Here is a 20,943-nt window from a genome sequence, read left to right as displayed (position 1 = left end):
ATTTCTACTAATAGAACCTGAATTTATTAATTTATTAAAATAAATATGCAATTAATAGCAAATACTTATTAGTTTTAATATCGCTGTGACACAAAACCGTCTTGCTCCAATACATTCTTCAATATTTTTATACAATTATATTTCAAAATTTCTTACATAAGTCTTAGGCTTACTTACAGTAAGGCTTACTTATTACAGTAAGCACATAAAAAATAAATATAATTGAAATTTCAAAACCTTAAAAGTTTTAATTTTCATCTGATACAAAACTATCTTGTTTCATTACATTATTGAATATGTATTATATACTTTAGTCTTTGAAATTTTGATAATTCTGAAATGATTCTTTGGCTGATTTGACAAATATTCTTTAAAATCTGCAAATTCAAAGCAGTAAAGCTTTCAAGTGAAATAAATTTATTGATAAAAGGATAACATATATTTCAAATCCATATATGTATGCTTCAATTTTGCAACGATATATAACCATCTTGTTCAATTACATTTTTGAATAGCCTATTTCACAATTATTCGATAGAATCTTCCAAATTTAGAGCAATAAAGCTCTCAAGTGTTATTATTATATTTTTGTACCTATAAACGTGGCAAATTTCCCCCATGAAATCAAAGTCTTGGCCATAAACGAGCTGAGTACTCAGCACCCACATCTCCTGCAGCGTCATGCGCCCCCTGCGGATCCAGGGCCACCCTGACATACCCGTTCCATCTTCAGGCCCTCAAGGATCCGGGGATCTGGGGTCCTCCGTCGTCGCTGTCGTGAAGGTGTCGTGTTGAACATGTTAGGTGTCTTGTCGCTTATCATGTTAAGTGGGTGCACCCACGACTACGTGCCCGGCATTTGAGGAACCCCCATCCGCCGGCGAAAGGGGGCGGGACGGCGGCCATGTGTCTATGGTAATTTTCATAGAAAATATGTAAAATTTACAAGACACACAGACAGACAGACAGTTAAAGAAAAACAAAAAAACAAGAGCAGAGCAAGTGGGGAAATTAGCAACAACATTTGCCACTCATCTCGATACTAAGAGCACTCAGAAAAATTCTAATTCAAATCTTATAAAAGAATAATTCGTGATGTTTAATAATTAAATTTTTTTTTAATAATTTTAAAAAAGTTACATTTAATATTTTCTCATTACCCACTACATATTTCAAATATATATTTTTAAAGATCCGACATTATAAAATTACCCAAACATATAACTTTTACTTAAATATTAAATATGTTTTCAAATATTTCCAATATATATTTCTAAAGAACTGAAATTTTAAAAAATATTGCTTTTAAATTATAAAATTAACATGTTACTTTAACTTAAATATAAAATATGTTCAATATATGGAATTTTTATTAAATAATGTTTGTATATAGTTTTAAGTTAATGATTGTAGCCAGAAAAGAGTTATCCATTGCCGATTAATTAATAAATAAATAAATGATACTAAATTTAAGGTAAATGCAATTTAATAAGTAAAATATTTATGGAAAAACATGTTCAACGTTTAATTATTAATTCAATTATGCAAGCATTAAAAATGTACAATTAGAAATTAGAAAATAACAGAGTAGAAGTTATCAATACAAAAAAATCATGGTGACCCTTGACCAAGCAAAAATTTCACTTGAGAAATATTCAAATTATGTGTAGTATTTACCGATCTAGAACTGCGACAAGTGCAGGACTTTTTCGCACAGTGTTCTCTTGAGCCGGGCGCTCCTTGGGTCCTCTGCCACTTGGCCTACTCCTGGCAGCTAATTTCTTTTTAAAGTGCGCGACTCTGGCTCCTTGGGCTACACGGTGCGATGAAGCTGATGCTGATGCCGGGACAAGCTCATTTGCACCTCATTAAATGCTGCCACTCGACCCGATGACGACAACGAGTGGAACAAGAAGCGACAGCAGCTAAATCAGTTCCCAAAGAATACGACATGTAAGCATTTCCACATCTACATAACCCCGAGGAGAAGGGGCAGCCCAAGCCAGTGTTTACATCTCGCGGGCTAATGAAGCCCCATCTTGTTTTTGGGGGATCGCATGTTGTGTCAATTGATGGAATTCCACGGTGTGGCCAAAAAGAATCATAAATGACTAGATAAACCGCTGAGGTAATGGCTATATTAGCTTTATTATTATTCAAACACACATCAGATGAAAATATCTCAGCTTTTACAAATTAAAAACAAATTTTTAGAAACCAAAATAAATTGTAGGTCTTCTTTTTGATTAATAAATTCAAATTAATCAGAGGTGTCACAAAGCTCACTTATAAGGTGTTGAAAAGTATGCAACAATATATCATCAACTATATTTGCACTGCATACTTTTAGACACCAATGTACCATAATTTACTTGTCATATATATTTCGATAATGAAAAAATGTGTGGACAGTAAATAAATATAAAATAATTGTATTAATTTGCAAAGTGACAAATGAAATTGTTGTAAAAATATATGGAATATGTGGTGTGAAGAGGCATTGTGAATTCAAGTGAATGGTTCTCCAAATAGAAGTCTTTGGCAATTAGGCTGTGTTTTAATTGAACTGCATTGTTGGCATTTGGGTTCTCGAAGCGCTCGACTTACACACTCAAACCCCCGATCGCAATTATAACCATCCGCCAGCCGGGGCTCGCGTTGCCCATTAAATCAAATTAAGTTAATTTGCCGCACTGCGCACACAATAACGTCATCAGAGAGTGCCATTGCCATCCCACTAGCCCACTAGCCCACTGGCCCCACCATCCTTCCCTCGAGTGTGTCTGAGCACTGCTAATAAACGTCATCGATGCAATGATGCATGCCAATTAGCAGGAGGAGCTGTACACTGGGAATAACCATCATGGACATGGAGCCTACTCCTACTCCACCAACTCCTCCTACCGCTGCATCGATCTGCTGATGACGCTGCATCATCTTTGGCACAAAAACTCAACTGCAATTGCCGCATTAATTGCAACTGTCAACCGGCTGTGACCCGCTTAACCCTTGACTGCCTGCCTCCTCCGACGACTCCACCTCCTGTCAAGCATCCTGTCAACCCAGCCACCTGCCTGGCAGGCATCCTTCCGCCATCCTTCCACGGAAATCCCCGCGGCCGGAGTCAATCATCCGGACAGGCAGGCATCACGGTTTTCAGTACAGTGAACCACCGAAGGAGCCTAGTAATAATGTCCCAAAGAAAAGTGTTAATGAAAATAAAAAAATTTTAGGCAATTGTTTTAATACAATTTGTTTTAGTTTTCTAGTTTTCTAGTTTTAAAACTATCATATATATTTTTTCCACATTTAGAATTAATACTGTATTGAGAGTAGGCAAGCTGCTCAGTTTGATAAACAAATATATTTTAGGTATAACATATTTGGATTTATATTTAAATTTTTAAAATAAACTATGTGCCTTTTGCCCCAGGTTCATCAATGTTTTGGAAGACAAACAAATTAGTGATGTGCTAAATTCATAATATATTCATAAGTGGGGCTTTAAAATAAAATCGTCGCTGATTAATCAATAATTTGGTATACATAAATAAGTAAATAAACTCTTTAGATTTAGTAAAGCTTAAATAAATGTACAGCTGCACAACTGTTCACAAATATAAAAGGATTTTGCATAGATCCAAATTCATTTGCCGTTTAAAGAAACTTAATAGATGCATCCTTTTTTCCGTTGTCCCTAATCCATCTCGACAAGTTGACAATCTCCGCTATGGTATTGTGCCATCATCCAGGCCGAGGATAAAATGAAGATCATCCATCAGCAAATCATTGACCATCAAGGAGTTATTGTCCGGGCAGGGATTGTGCCTTACTTTACGTCCAGGCCATTTCTTTGCCATTTATTCTGAGCCGGGCTTAAAGTGTTTTCAAAGGAGGAGAACAGGGACGGGGCGGGAAACTTTTAAAAGCAAATTTCCCCGAGGATCCAAGGAGCAGGAGCTCCGGCTGCCGTCGACTATAAACGTCATCGGAATTCCCCAAAGCCATTAAGCGCAAATGTATGCAACACCCAAGCCAACCGGAAAAAAAAGAGGAGCTGGAGCTGGAGCTGGGGCTGGAGCTTCAGATGGAACTAAAACTGGTGCTGAAACTGAGACTGAACTGAAATAACTGAAAAATGTGAGCTGGCATGTCCCGCCAATATCTCACGCCCCCTTTCCGCCCACCAATCTTGGCAACACTTCATTAGCAAGCTCCGGAAAAAAGCGCCAGGACCTCCTCCTCCTCGGCAATAATTTCATTTTGCAACACTATTGGCTCGCCTTGAACTAAAAAGTAATTTCATTGATTACATAACAAGCCAAGCCAGCTACCAAACGAAAGCCCTACACTGTTGATTACAGTTTACAATAAGTCCGAACACAGTAAAAATCCTTATTTATTAGTTATCGAAGTAACAAATATATTAATTATGGTATATTGAAAGAATCAGTGTGCAAAAGAGCTGGAAATCAAAAGTAAAAATATATTTAAAATCAAAAAAAAAATATATTAGGAATTAGGGAATGTGTGTAGGTATGTTATTTACCTTTTTGGTAATTGTTGATATTGATATTTAAAATAAATTATAAATGTTATGTATAAATTATGTATTTTATGTATCTTTGTTTAATTTTTATATTAAACTATGTCCTCTGAATTAAGAAATATTGTAAGTACACTGTTTTAAAAATCCATGTTAAGCATGTCTGAAATATATCTATAACTTTATTCTTAGGTTATTATATTTAATTAGGTACACACTCAATACCACATATATCTCCATTAAAAAGAAGCTTAAAATTTAATTTTTAAATATTTAAAAAGTGTTCAAATTCGTTTAATTCAAGTAGCATCAAACGTATTTAAGTAAATAGAATATGCGACTTAATTTTAAGAAGTGTCATAGCAAGAAGGTATTTTTTCGAGCAGTGTAATCAGCCAAAAGCCAAGCCATAACCCAACCGAACCCAAACAGAAGCGAAGCGAGCAACGACACCAGCCACTTGGGATTCGGCGGGGGAGTGGATATTGTTCCTGGTCCTGGTCCTCGTTTTGGTCCTTCCTCGACCTCGTCCTCCGCATGCTCCTCCTCATCCTCATCCTGATTCCCTTTTTCGTCCTGGCATTGGCATATTGGAGAGGGTTCCAGGACTGCGGTTATTCCGGAATGGTTGGGGATTCCGATATGGCATCCATTGTTGCGCTGTAAGTAGCACTTTCATAAGCAAACACAACGAGCGCAAATCAAAATCGTAAAGCGTTCTAAGAAATCGAAGTAAATCAAATAAAAATAAAACAAATCATCTATAGACTACAATAGACACTCGCACATTGGCATGGGGTTGCGCATAACGAATGTGTTCTTTTATTCCTATTCCTTTTAATAAAATAAAATAAATATTTTCGTATTTAACAAATTTTATACACAACATTTTAATCTTTGATGAAATATTAATTAGGACTGTTAAAATATGTTGAAAAATAACACACATTGCGTATGCGCAATATTTATTTTCTCTCAAATGTTTAGCATTTCAATCATTTTAATTGAACATTAATAACTTAGGAAATTATTTAATAGGATTAATCTGAAAGATTTCTATCACGATGGTTCCTTTCATGAATATTCCCCTTTTAAGGGATGACCTTAACATTAAAATTCAATTAAAATGTTTAAGTCTGAGGAATGTATTTAAAATGTAGTTTAAAATATTTTCAAACAAGGCAAAACCACTGTATTAAACAAATGGATGACTGACTGTCAGCCTGGTGACTTTCCCATCCTTTTCCCCATTTTCCCTACTCCACCCACTTACTGGGCAATCAAACTGTCCTGCCCTTTCGACCCCTTACAGAAAATGAATGATTGGATCAATGACGATGAGTGACTGAATGGGGGTTATTATTTTGGGGTCAGGGGGGCGAAGGTCCTGCGTCTTTGTAACTTTGAATGCCCCCAGTTTATCCCGAGTTTTCCCGCAGTTTTCCCCAGTTTTTCGCCCATTTCCCCCGCCCCCTTGAACCATCCACACAAAGCGCTTTAATGGCTTTGTTGCCGTGGGAGTCCTTTTGGCTGTGTGTTCGAGCCAAGGAATCGTTTCCAATGCCTTTAATGATAAGCTGGCAGTTTTCCCGGCCATCCCTTCGATTCCCCTTGCCCTTTCTAACGGCGAAAATTAACTTATCAAACATACATTACCGACCCAGAGTTAACATTTAACAGCATTAACGTTAACACACAACCGAGAACTCAAGTGGGGATTCCCCCATTTTCCTCGCCGATTTCTACACCTCTTTTCTTACATGTTTTACACAGTAAATATTGGTGAATTTGTATTTATTCATTAGATGTTTATTCAAATCTAAATAGATTAAGCTATAATTTTCTATCCAATACATAAATATTTAATCAACAAAATATGTTATCTTTTAGGTTATATGATAATAAAGATCCATATTCAATGATATTATTTAATCTTTAGCTGGCTAAGAAGTGTATTTTTATTATGTCAAATGAAGATGATATACTTTTTGATGCTTGACAATTAAAAGTTAATGTTTTGCAGTACTTAAGCCATTAAAAACAATTTAAAAGCCCTAGCTTGTAGTTATTTACTATTTATTTTTCCGTGTGTGCCTCCTTTTCAGCCAACAATCGACCTCAACCTTAACTAATGGCAGAAAACGTTCTCTGCGAATTCCCCAAACAATTGAAAGTTGCCGAGAAGCTGCGCCTGACAGGGTTGGAAAATGTGGAAAAACGGGTGCGGAAAAGCGTGGTAAAAGAAAAGCACACATTGCCTCTAGCTGTTGTTGGTCGCTGATTGAGTTGGAGTTCCAGCTCCTCTGGATAATGGATAATGGAGATCGCAAGTCTTAGAATAAAATTCAATTTAACTCTAACAAACAGCCAATATGAAATATATTTTTGCGTTAATAAATACATTATTTAAAAATAAAATAAAGATATTTTTAACTAGTTTGCATACGTATTACCTTTTAAAAAATACTATCATAAATTGTGTGTTTTAGCTGGACCTTCTACCGTAATATTTTTCCAAAATGAAAACGTATGGCTAGATGTCTCTAGACTTTCGTCTGTATTTTGCTCACCATCTGTCTGCCGTCGGAATTAAATGATTTAATGGCCAAGGCCCGAACAATAAGTCTAAGTGCGACCAATATTTCAGCAGCACATGGACGTGGAGTCCTCGACCCCCTTTCATTCCCCAAATCCCAGCCCTCGAGACCCCCTTCCCTTTGTCCAGAGAACCTATTGGAAAATTCATTAATAAGCGAACGGGAAATGGGAAAATTGCGCGAACGCAGCTAAACAACAGAAACGCAAGACGGCAGAAGTACACTGAAATCAATTGGCTTAATTGAAATTTCAAAAAAGGTCTAACTCTTAATTATAATCTAAAATATTATAAGGTTTTTTTAAATAAATATTTAAAATATATTAAAATGTTGACTACAAATATGTTAAAAAATAAATGTAAATACTTTTTAGAAGCTTTATATAATACTACAAAAATTATCTTGGATATTTAGGAAATTACCTAACATTTTTACCTTTTCAAAATATCTGATATACAAAGACTTTGAAACTATACAAATAAGACCATTGGGAAAACCTTTTTATAACTTTTGTATTTGTTTTTATTATAAAAATATTGTATATATTAATACGACTTAATATTATTGGGCTATTATAATGATATTAGGTTCAGTTGACTTTGTTCTATACTTCCTTGTCTGCCTGGCAAATGAAATAAGTTTTATATGTACAATAGAAATCATGCATTTCGCCGTTGGAAAGCCAAACGCAGTTCACATTTTCAGCGTAACCTCTGGGATATCCGATGTGCCATTTCAAAAATATGGCCGGCTTTCCGGAGGCCAATGACATAAAGTCCTCCTTTAAGCCCCGATTGTGAATGCCAAGCCAGTAATAGGAGTCTGCGCTGAGTTTTTCCTTAATGGCATTAAGTTCCACTTCGTCTTGGATGGATGCCAAATAACCGCCCATCTGGCGACAGGTCTCTCCAGCTGTAGCCCAATCCTGAATAATATCATTTTCTATATAAAAATATCTCGAGCCGATTTGCTCGAACTTCGGAGGGATATGTTGTGAATTGCCTTTCTGAGGCAGTTTGTTCTGAAGTTCTTTGAAACGGGTCTGAAGCGTCAGAAATTCACCATCCAGCTGGTTTTGTAAGACCTGCAATCTCGTCTCGAAGTCTTCTTTTGTTATTATCGTCTTCAGGGATTCCTGAAGAGCTGTGTTTTGATCTCTAATCCCATCCAACTTTTTCTGGATTTCAAAATCTTGGAAATCGGCCAACGATTGATGCACGACAATAAGGAGGCACAAATAAAAAGCTGCAGGCTGCCACATTTTTGAAAAATGAATAAACATTTAAAAAAATTAAACACGCTTTTATAATGGAACATAATCAGTTTTGTAATCGCATGTTTTTGTGGCTTTACCAAATGTTTCTTTGTTTAAAAATATGTCTTTGTTTTGTTTCTTTGTTTTGAAGATAGTATGAAAACACTCATATGTTTTGCTATATAAATTTAGACTTGTAGTTATTTGAATTTATAATATTCAGATATTAACAGATATGCCTAAATACTTTTCCATTCCTATTTTTTAAGCACAGCTTTATTTTATTTCATATACTAGTAAGAATAAAACTAAGTTTAGTCTCAAATCAAGACTACTTTAAAGGCAGTTTTATGTATAAAGATGATACTTATTTCTCGCAGTGCTCAGCGGCGGAAGCGGAGATGAGTTGAGGCTGCCAGATGGACAGAGAGACAGTTTGGTTTAATTGCACCCACATGGACTCCCTCACACACACACACGCGCGCTATCTCACACACACCATCCCATCCACACACACACACACACACATAGGCAGCTTCTGTTTTGTGTTTAGGCTGCATGAATAATTGGCAAACTGGCTTCGCAGGCCGCGAGGTGCATTTTACTGGGGGACTGGAGGGATGTGGGGAATTCGTGGGCCTCGGGGGCTGCAGGATCCCCCAGGATTGTCGAAAGCCGAAACGGCACTTAAATCATCAATGAATGAGCAAATGGACGAGTGAACGATTGGAACATGAATTGCAAAGCAGCGAAAGGCAATTGGCCAAATGAGCGAGCACGGGGCAAATTAACATGTGTAAAATTCAGGAAAAATATCTTCAACTCAAGGAAACGTAAGGAAAAACACATGAAATTCTACCTTATGTAATTCTAATGAATATTAAAATCAGCTGTCCACTTCGTAATCAATGTTTTTAAAATGAGTAACATTTTAAAACAAAGCAATATTTTGATAAACCACAAGAAATAAAAACACTATACAAAATACATTTATCTTTAATTTGCTTATCAACTTTAAGTTATTTCAACTTGCCAAATTGTAAATAATATAACATTATTAAATGGAAAAAAAAACTCAATAAATTGTAGGTATTTGATAAATATTTATTAAAAATTAAATGTGGAAAGAGTTCAAAGTTAAATGCTGCGAAAATAATTTTTTTAAATGAGTAACATTTTATTCAACAAAGAAATATTTTGGCAAAAATATACAAAGAAACAATACAAAATGCTCTTATCTTTAATTTGCTAATCAACTCAAAGTTTTCTTGGTTTTCAGAAATTAAGAAATTAACTGCATGACTTTTACAACACTCGATTGAATAAAACATCTCAATGAATTGCAAGTAAATGGCATATAAATGTGATAAACTAGAGTTAAAATGTGGGAAGAGGGCCAAGTTGAATGCAGCAGCACACGCAGGTTTCGAATGCAGTGAATAAAGTCGAGGAACCCCTTGACCAACTGGCCAACTGGACCAATCCGATCACTGACTACTGACCGAGACACGGAGAATCCCCCACTGGCACCTCAAGTTGTTGCCACATTCTTTCGAATTTGTTGCAAGTTCTTTGTGCCCAGGGCGGAGGGCAAAGGTCACGCGACCGCAGAAGTATCACAATCCCCCGAAAGCTGACCACAGCCACGGGTCTTGGCTCGGTCTGGTTCTGCGTCTGAGTCCGGGGACTTGGCCCCTTCCCGAGGCCAAGGAATCCACAACTGACTACGTGCCCAGATAATGCACTCGAAGAAATTACGCAAAACTATTCGAAAAAATCACCAAAAAATCGAAAGCTTTGTTGAAATTATATCATCAGTAAGATCAGTCCCAAAACTGGAACACTTTATAATTTTCTTCATTCTTTTAAGCAGTCAATCATTTACTAACTTCTTTAATTATCAAATCCCTAACTATAAAAATATATAAGTTTAGTAATTTTATTATTTATTATCAAAGTAAAATATACAAATATTTACATACATACATACCACATACTAGACATAGTTCTTATTATTATATAAAATTTAATAAATAGTATCACTTGAAAATTCTCTGAATGTGCCTTTGCCGCTCGACTGCAGATACTCCTCTGTATATTTTATTTGGTTTTATTGATTTTATAAAAAGGTTATATCTATGACTTCCACGGGGAACGCTGGTTGATCGGGCGGTATATATATATATATATATATATATAAATAGAGGAGGGGTGAATAGGGAGCAGCCAAGTTGAGGCATTTTGGCTTTTAATTTCAATTTGACAAGCAAAACAGTTGGCACTTTTTCCCTCTCTCTCTTTGAATACGTGCAAATCGTTTCGGGAGTCTGGGGAGTTTTCCATTTTCCGCTTTCCCCGCTTATCTCCACTCTTCGCCCATCCTCGATATATTCCCGTCCGCATTAGAGTCGCAATTGAAGAACTCGACGTTTTACAATAACTCACGGCATTTGATGACGTCTTCTGGTATTCCCCATCTTTCCTTATCACTGTAAGGTGCGGTTCGGGAAAATTAGGTTTAATATACAAACAAAAGATAGCCTTTGAGTAAAATATTCAATAAATAAACAAGAACAATATATATATAGTTATGCTATAGGTCCTTGGGATTTATTGCCACAGAAAACTTTTAAAGTCTTTTAAATTGATTTTCAAACCCTAATGATTTCTAATAGTTTGTCATATTCCCATATCCCCATCGTCCGAAGTGGGTTTTTTAGCTCACTTAAGTGGTATTTCCCATTTAAATATTTTCTATATTAGCCGGAAAAATTATGAATCGACTGAAACGCACTGTCTGAGTTTTCTTTGGCCCCATGTACGTGCGTTTAAATCTTCGATAACTTTTCCGTCGGTACGTGACTAAAATGCAATGCGACCTATAGAGACTACCAAATGTCCAAATGGCTCGGATATATGTGCACATCTCCGGGATTTTTGTGTGTGTGGGATATGATTTTGGGATTTTACCAAAAATGAACAAGTCGGAATGGAAAGCGATGGGGGCTTTCTTGTGAGAAAAATGAAATGGAATGGAAAATGGAGAAGGAGCTGGGTAAACCGGAGTCGAATGTCTGCCCCGAGGCTTTTGTTCCTGCATCTCGATATGTATTCAACATTAGATCTCGGTTTAAAGTTCCCCTTAGAATTAAGTGCAAAAGGCCTACGGAATCATCAAACATTGATTTTTAGATGGTACATACTTGCCCCAGTCGCCCAATAAAAGCGATTGATAAACGAGCACCGGTGAAAGGTGATTAAGTGGATGTGAAATGGCTCGAATGGGAGACGATTGGCTCTTTGGGGGGCCAAGTGCTCATAAAATAAACCATTTGGGGTTTTGTACTTCAAGTCTATTATATTGAAAATGTTTTCAAAATATTAACACAAATTAAACTAGAGATAGGTGCATTTAATACTGTCTTACTCCTGATTTTATCCCTATTAAAATTACCTAAGCACCTCATTTATTCTGTTTATCTATCTAGTTAACTATTTCAAAGTAATTTGTGATTTATTCATATATCTACGCACTGCCTAATAAATTATATAAAACATTGCAACACACATTGTATGCATTACACAAACAAACATTAATTTAAATCGAACTTGTGCTTTGCATCCTTTATCTAATCAATCAACGTTATTAAATTATTATTTGGCCATTCCTTATTGAAACATGCACTTTAAATTCAATTTGGCAAGCTAGTGATAAATATGTATTACTGGAGAAATGCCACAGATTATCAATAGACATAGATCGATTTTTGGCACACATGGCAGGCACTTAAATCCTTTTGAATTGTGGCAAGGACATATGTTTGCAGCTAAAAAGGCGCAAAACTTCCGTTTTGAAATCGAACATTTTTCGGAGAAACTTTCCAACTTCCCAACTTGTTTCCGGATCCATAGACTGTCCCCTTTAGCCTTCTAAAAATTTTCTGAACACAGCTGGCCATTAAATGCCTTCTCTTTCTCTACACTGCAAATAAGGTTTATAGCTTCACTTTCGATTTGGAACCAGTGGCTTATTATAAAGACAGAATACAATTTATATATTTATTTTTAATCCATAAAACTATGAACATAATAAAGAATGTCAGGAAAAAAGGAATGCCTTCTTTCGGATTGAGTTCTTCAACTTCGGGCCCTAAATTATATTATTGCATAATTTAAGACACCTTTGTAAAACAACTCAACCGTGAAATATTATGTTAATTTTTTCATATTTCTTGAACCCTTTCGGGGATTATAGAGACTTAAGTATACAATTTATATTTGGTTAAATGTGTATACAAGTAAGCAGGAAAGAAAGAAATGCCATCTTTAGGAACTGATTCGCCAACTTCAATTAAATTGTTGCATAATTTAAGACACATTTATAAAATAATTCAGCCGTGATTTATTATGTAGATTTTTTCAATATATCTTTTTTACTTATTAGAACCATTTGCAGACTATAGACTCTTAATCCATACAACTTTAAATCTAGTAAAGGTGCCCAAAAGTAGGCAAGGAAAATTGGAATGTCATCTTTCGTAATGAATCCGTTGGCTTCAGGTCCTATTTTACATTGATAGATACTTTTAGCCACCTTTATAAAAGAATCCAACCGTGAAATATTATGTTGGATTTCCTTCCAGTGCATCCTTGCTGGACAAGGAGGAAAACTATTGAAGATGGCCTGCAGCAGATGTGGGTGTTGACATCTATGTCCTTCTATCTCTGTGTGTGTGTGGTGGGGGAGGGGGTTTCGGGTGTTTGTGTATGTGTATTGGTGTTGCCTGTGGGAAAATGTGCAAGGAAAATGCAATGACAAATAGGCGACAAAACGAAATGAGAAATATCCAAGGAGGAGCAAAGCGAGATGAAGAAATGCTCGAAGAAGGCAATGGTTCCAGCTGAGATTAGAAAAGCATTTGTTCCAATCAAAAAGCCAACAAAAGGGAAACAACACACCAGATAGAGATAGAGAGAGAGAGGGGGCTACGCGGTGCGAAAGAGACGGGTGACAAGGCCACCAAGGCGGCGTGTCCTTTGGCCCGGCCAAACAAAATGAAGGAACAAAGGACAAATGTGTGAAGATAAACTGCCGAGGCACGTGAATGTGGTTGACTTGCTGATGGAGAATCCAAAGGAATCGGAGGTATGGGGGGGGGGGGGGTTTGCTTGGAAAATGAGTGAAAAATGGGTGGAAAACGAATGAAAAACGGGTGGAGGACGGGACGTTAAGGCGTCAAGGCAAGGCCAAGTTTCAATTAGTGTTGCAAAACTTAATTAAGCCATAATGGCCGCAGCTATTCCGCACTTTTGTCAAGCCATTGCATAAATAACAAGGACATTTAAAAAGAAAAACTAACCTAAGACAATGGGTCAGGAAAAACAATTACAGACGCTTTGAATAGCTTCATATGGGATTTAAAAAAGCCGCAGCTCAAATTCAAAAAAGATTGCAAAACTGTTATGATCTACTAATATTAACATTCCATGAATTATAAAAAATTCATATTAAAAAGTAATTTATAATTTTAGAAATGATCGCCTATCTCAGATATATACTTATATGGCCCTTTTCTGCCCTTTAATAGTTTCTTACAATAAAGCACACCTTACAGAAGGTTTCAATCATCCTATTTAACCATTAGATAAAGGCGTCTCTTAACAAGATTCTATTTAAAAGAGGATTGACCAAGTTATGACTGGAACTTGGGTGCCTTTCACACGGCATTACCCCATCAATCCAGGCAATAGATGAATGGCCAGCTGACTGACTGGATGAGCAAGTGAATGGTGGCTGGGTGACCGAATGGATGGCTGAGTGAATGGCGGTGGACAACCCATGGTCTCAACTGTAACTGCATCTGCATCTTGGTGTTGGCGCTGGCGTCTCCTATTGTTAAATGCATGAAAAATTGCTGACACGGCGGCGTAATCCTTCAAGGTGCCGTAACTCATACGCCGCGTTGCCCGGCGATTTATGGCCAACGACTGCAAATGAACAATGCCAGTAGACCAGTCCATCTCCGCGCTTACTGTCTCCCTGACAATCACCAAAATGCACTTTAATAATAACGAGTAGCCTTAGGAAAGATCAAACTCAGCAGATCCTTAAATAAAAGATCTGAAACTCCGTCAGTTAACTAAAACATGTACCAACATTATTGAGAAACTAGGGGTTTTGCTTTACTACATTTGATTTTATTATAATTATCCTGTCTAGGTATAACTATAAAACCTTACTTATGTAGAACTACAAGTTTAAGGGAATATGCTTAGTAACTTTTATGATTTTTTATGATTTAGTTGAATTATTATTTATTTAAATTAGATTATTTGCCTGGCAAATAAAATTAGTCACACTTTGGCAATCGTAATCGTACATGTATCCGTCATTTAGGTAAACACAAAGCTGTTTATTTAATTCGTTGTCATATTTCTTGGGATACAATTTTAAAAATGTTGAAGGCATTTCGAAGGATATAATTTCGCCCTCGCCTTTAGCTTTATTATTCAGGCCAAGCAAATAAAACCGATCTTTCTTGAGTTTTCCTATAATGGCATTAAATTCCCCTTCATTTTTGATTAGGGCAAGATATCCACCCATATTTCGACAGGTGACAGCAGCCGTAGTCCAATTTTGCATAATATTATATTCGATGTAAAAATATCCAGAGCCAATTAGTTGAAACTGCGAGTAAAGGATTTTTAAATTGGTTTTGACCAGGCTTTCCTTAAGATCTGCCGTTTTATTCAGAAGGGTTTCATTTAAAGATTGAGCATTTTTAATAATTATGACCACTCAAGAGAAGCGTTTATTATACACTGAAGTGATTTATTTGTTAAAGAAGCCATAACCAAACTGATAAATTTATTTATTTATCGGTTATATTTTTGTGGTTTCTTAAATATATTTTTGTTGGCGAAAACTGTGATAAACATTTTAGTTTTGATTGCAAAAGCAAACATTAATGTGTCATGCAATGGTTATTCGTTTTTCAAATTTAAGGTACTGCTGATTTGTCATTAAAATTTGATATTTGAGTTTTAAATTACCTAATGTTCATATTTTCACAAAGTCATTCAGGTAAAGTGAGTTTTTTTTAATAAGCACTTTGTTTCTCTTTTGACAAATTGCATTGGTGGCTATGTATTCAATTACACAGGCAGCGGTTAATGGACAGGTAAAGGAGAAAGGGGGCGTGGCAGGATGGAGAGATGGCCGCTCCATCAGCTGTGGCATCCACTTCGGTTTCCATGGCCTTTAATTAACCAAGCGGCCAACGAATTAATTAGCTGTAATGAGAGTCTTACACTGCACCAAAAGGTGAACGAAAGTGTATTAAAGCTAAAGCACTGCACAAAAATAGATCTACCAAAATATTGAATTCTTTTTATTACTTATAATGGTGCTTAAAGACGTTTAACCAAATTTTATACTTACATTAAAGTCCAACTATATGCACAATAGGTGGAAAAATAAAAATACTTACTTTTAGGTATGCTGAAATTTGTGTTTAAATTGAATGAACAATTTATCTGATTGTAGTAACTTGACACAATTTTTAATTAACCCTTACAGCCTAATATTATTTTCAAAAATGTATTGTTCCGCATTAAATGCCTCTGGCATTATAAAGTATGATTGTGACTAAAACAGATTAATTTGTAAATCGCGATTTGTAGACCCATTTCCAGTGTTCACCAAACAAGACCTCCTGGCATCGGACACACCCGTTCTTGTGGTTCAAATCAATTTGCTTGGCCTAACACGCTGTGAACTATGGCGATTTGTGTTTAATTAGCAAAATCCCCTGCTGGAGGGGAATTATAGAATCCGGGAATCGGTTAACAGGGTGAAACGGGGGAGAACAGGGGTACCCACGGACCTCGATGGACACAAGTCGCCTCAGGTGGGACAAGAGCCATTTGCATTTAATGCGCCACATTTGTTCGTGCCTGTTCGCGTGGCCAACTCAATGGAAAGATATATGCGAATAATGCGAAGGACTCATCCTGGGGATCAGGGATAATGGTTTCTCCTGCCCAAAGCCCAGGGACTATGAAGTTGAAGTTTACCCTTACCAGCTAGTCCCTATATCCCTTTAAATAAAAAAGTTTGGCATAATATTTATAGAAAAAACTTGATTTTAAACATAAAAAACAGGTCAGAGATTAAATATTTTATAACTACAATTATTAAAAATAAATAATTAGTGTGGGTGAGAGTGTGTTTCAGCGAATATATTTAAGATACATCCAGTTATGTAGGCAAACATAGTTTTTTTCTATTCTTAGCCATAACCAAAAACCTGTAGGTGTTGAAAAATAAGTTTGTATGGAACTTTACTCCGCAGCACCCAAATATCATAGAAAACTAGAAATGGTTAGTGAAAATTTCTCAAAGTTCAATTTTGTCTTCCTGTGTAATTTAATCTAAAGTTACATTTTCCTATTTATACCATACAGGTCTGTATATAATCCCCTTATCAGCTTGACTTAATTGTCCGTAGTTTTCTGTCATTATTCTGTTAACTATATCCAAACCAAAATCGTTAGAGAACAATAGCCGTAAATCGGTTGACTTCTTATAACCTGCGTGCTGCTAAATCGTTCTTGAAAAGGGAATGGAATGTGGGGGGAAAATCAAGGGGTTCAACGGGCGGAAATGACTTAATAACCAATAAACTTTTGTTTTATTTATTCGCAAATAAAGCGTTAAATCAGCATAATAATTATTAGGGTGGGTGCGGTGGCGAAACTCGGTTGTGGGGATTACCGTTTCGAGGACTACTTTGCGGTAATTGAAGTTTTTGAATAGTAAATAAGAGCCTTGTTTAGCAAATGCCACGCCCCCATCCGCTGAACATTCACCACCTCCCCCCCAATTGCTCATTGTTTTTTTTTGCCCACGGCTCGGTAATATATCAGAGGTCAGACTTGGCTCGCTTTTCCAAGAATTTCCCCGCTTTTCCCCAAAACGATACCAGCAAATAAAATAAGTAAAAATTAAGTGCTTAAGAATGGTTGTACTCGACGAAGGAACTACTGTGGAAAAATAAATATTTGTTGTGATTTATTTCGTGGTGCATACCCATATGCTTTTAACATGATACATATGCTACAAATTAATAATTTTAAACTTTTAAAATGTTTTTAAAGCTCTAAAGATTTTTTAAAAAAAATTTATAATCAATCATGATTATATTATATCAGCAACACAATAAAATAACAAAAACAATGCAATCTCTTGAAATAACCTTTGGCAAATAAAATAATTAAAATCTTAAATCTTTAATATGGTCAAAATATTTCTTTGAATATTCATATAATTAAATAATAACATTTGCTGGGTACATTTGAAATTGAATCTTGGTTTTTTTTTGGAACAGGTAGCGGGCATAATAAAAATATTTGCAGAAATGTTGAGACCGAAAGGTGGAGCTGCGCTGATTGTGTGCGGCTCACGTAGTCGAACCGCAATAAATATTGATGAGCACACAAACACAACATTAAAACATTGTGCGTAAAAGGGACGAGGTCCTGCCGGACCTAGGACCTTTTACCACCCACACGTATCCCCTGGCTTCCCCTAATTTGTCTGGCACCCGCAGCAACAGTTAAAGGCAGTAAAATTTAATAACAATAATAATGCTAGTCCAGGAAATTCGAGGACTTCGCTTTATTTTTATGCCAATTGCCGTTGGGGAGTGGGCACTTTCGGCCCCAGAAAGGTTAGATGCTAAGGTGAAAGCTTTACGGAAATGGCCCGGGAAATATATATTAAATATTTACAGCCACAAAGAGGGGAATATGTCTTAAATTACACTCCAGCCAAATTATAGAAGAATGGGTGGTTTCAAGAGTTCGCGAGTGTGTGTTTTCTTTAAAGGTTTGTGGTCATATATCTAATAATCGGTCTTAACTCGCAATCACTTAAAAGAACTTGCTTTTTTTGACTAATTCCCATTTTTCGTAGAAGTTTACGTCACATTTTTTTTGCGAAAATTGACAAAAATGGCAACGAATGGGAAACTAAGCTACTAGCTCGATGAGGTCCCTGATTCGGACCATTTAATGCATTATGCAGGATTTTAGTCAAAAATGCTATTATTCTTTGTTATTTTTCAATACTATGCAATGCTTACTATTCTATTTGAAAACCAAACCAATATAAAAACTCATGTTCGGGAAAAATAACCTGGGTATTCCCCAAACGGCTGAAATGCTAGGTTTTAAATTCAGCAGAAGATTTCAGCAATTGAGAAAACGACCCTAAATGGCTCCTGTTAGATTTTAAAGTAAATGCCTAAAGCTATTAATAAGGAAATAAGAACTAAAATATACTTTCTAAATTGGTTTTAAAATAAATAATGCTTACTGACTATATCAAAATGTTACAGAGTTGCCATTGCTTTTAAGGAAATAGGGTGACAACTCTGGTTTTCAGCAGATGTTATCGAACGACAATTGCTAACGCAGCAAGCCGAGAGTTCTTGAAAAATGTTATGTCTGACAATTCAGTTCGACATTTCTCATTAATCAACCTGATCTGAAGCTGTTAAGACCTCAATTAATAATTTTCTTCACACGATGCCACGTCGGTCGAAAGTCGAATTTCGTACTCCCAAGAAGAAGAGCCATAAGAAGCGCAGAAGGAATTCCAAGTGTTTTGACAGGTAGGAACGGAACAGATAATTTAATTTCTAGCTAAACACATGGGCTTTCTTACACTTATTTCATATATTTAGTGCCCCAGTGCCTGTAGAACGTCCAGAAATAAATGAACCCGTGCAAAAAGACTCCCCCTCTGAACTTCTTTCGTCCTGGTAAGCCCTCTTTACTGAATTAGGTAAGTCATTGTATTGCTAAAACCCATTGTAGTGCCCCGATTTCAGAACCATGGCCAGACCAGTTTTGTCTTGAGGGTGTCGTATTATATTTTGGTATCCAGGGGAACACCGAACCCGTCCACATGAAATCCGACGCGGAGCTCATGCCTCCACCAAAATCATGGATTGTACTGAAGGCCCGACCGAAAGTTAATGCTGTGGAGTCGCATGAAATGATCGCGAAAAATGAAGACGATGAATCCAAAGATGACGAATCCAAAGACGACGAATCCAAAGACGACGAATCCGAAGACTACAAAGAGATAATTCGTGAAATGCAACTAAAGGATCCTACGCCAGTTCGATTAGGATCCGTTCCTCCAAGGCCCCAGGATGAGGCCGCGACTGAGGGGTGGCTTCAGGACTGTAATAAGACCATTTCCGAGCAACTGCTACTTCTAGTAATTAAGGAGAGTGCCAAGCCATCTTCCGCAGACCCAGAGTCTGTTTACCAGATGATCCAGATGAACCAGATGAACCAGATGAAGCCCCGTAGCTCGAAAAAGTCTGGGATCGTAGTGGGTGCCGCCAAGAACGTGTGGCATGTTAGCTACCTACTTCGCAACGCGGACTTTGAGAGGAGTTTGGAACTCTACACCTGGAAGTACGGGGATCCCGAAGCCAATCGACTATTGGCCAAGTGGAAAGAGGTTTACGGCTCCGAGACGGCAAAGAAGTTGGACAGAACGTTGGTGCTTGCGCCCTTGCCAGTTCGTCAGGAGCAGAGCCTCCAGAAGTCAGGGATCCTAGGACGTCCCGCTGAACGCCAAAGCGAGACCGTGCGCTTGCGCCTGGAAATGAAGGTCTGCAAACTGTTTTGTACCCTGCAGATGCACAGACATGTGGATCTTGAGACAGCCGTAAAGAGCCTCGACAACGCCATCTACAGAAGCGACGTGGGTGTGATAGAAGTCAGATTCGAAGTCGGAAGTCAGGTAGGCTGGATTTGGGATAATGGCACAGTCATGATAATAGACGGGCTAAGTAAGGACGATTTAGCCGATGCCCTACAAGAAATAGTAGCCAAGACCATGGGCAAGGAGAATTTCCAGCTCGATCCGGGTCACAGGCTGCTACACCTGCGTCTCAACTCTGGCGCCTTCTTCCCCTGGAGCGTCGACTTGCAGGAGTTTGCTAAGGCCCACTCTCTTTCTTCGGATCTATGCCTTCATGAGACGAACTTTGCCCACTATGTGAACAAGAATATGCCCGGAGTGGCAGCCAGACTCCAAGAGTCTGGTTTAATTAAGGTATATGCCATGTCCCCGGGTGAGGGGGATGAAATGGTGAGGCAAATGTACCTGATTTCGGCCCAATATCGAAAATGTTAAATAAAGAATTTATTTTCATAATTCTCATGAACAAAATATTAATGAATATGAATATTTTTTGGAGTTCCGAATTTAAGCAAAAATCAAAGTTTAGCCAAATCAAGGCATACAGAAAACAGACGGACTGTTTTGAGCTCATTGCTATCTATTTTGCTATTTTAAAAAGGGGTCACATTACGTTTTTTAGCGAGAGTTGGGGAAAATTAAACATTTTCAATGCGAATGGATTTGAAATTAAACAACGAGATTATTGTGGTATGACAATCCTCGTTCTGACTTTTATTTTCTTTAAAGCAGCCAAGAAACTCATTTTTTATTGCGAAAA

General features: G+C 37.0%; 2 protein-coding genes across 2 annotated transcripts; one reads left to right on the top strand and one right to left on the bottom strand.

Moving 5' to 3' along the window:
* Positions 1-6,806: 6,806 nt before the first annotated feature.
* On the bottom strand, positions 6,807-8,404 carry LOC119558474. Its single transcript, XM_037871987.1, has 2 exons — positions 7,855-8,404; positions 6,807-6,847 (listed from the first exon to the last, which is right to left on the bottom strand). The coding sequence occupies exons 1-2, from the start codon at positions 8,402-8,404 to the stop codon at positions 6,807-6,809; spliced, it is 591 nt and encodes a 196-aa protein (XP_037727915.1).
* Positions 8,405-18,954: 10,550 nt separating this feature from the next.
* On the top strand, positions 18,955-20,618 carry LOC119558473. The gene is made up of 3 exons (XM_037871985.1): positions 18,955-19,074; positions 19,147-19,224; positions 19,280-20,618. Exons 1-3 carry the CDS (start codon positions 18,989-18,991, stop codon positions 20,616-20,618), a joined length of 1,503 nt encoding a protein of 500 aa, XP_037727913.1. The 5' UTR covers positions 18,955-18,988.
* Positions 20,619-20,943: the final 325 nt, after the last annotated feature.

The sequence above is a fragment of the Drosophila subpulchrella genome, unplaced genomic scaffold, assembly GCF_014743375.2.
Source record: "Drosophila subpulchrella strain 33 F10 #4 breed RU33 unplaced genomic scaffold, RU_Dsub_v1.1 Primary Assembly Seq1, whole genome shotgun sequence".
Taxonomy (NCBI): Eukaryota; Metazoa; Arthropoda; class Insecta; order Diptera; family Drosophilidae; genus Drosophila; species Drosophila subpulchrella.
This window is presented reverse-complemented; position numbering and strand designations above follow the sequence as displayed.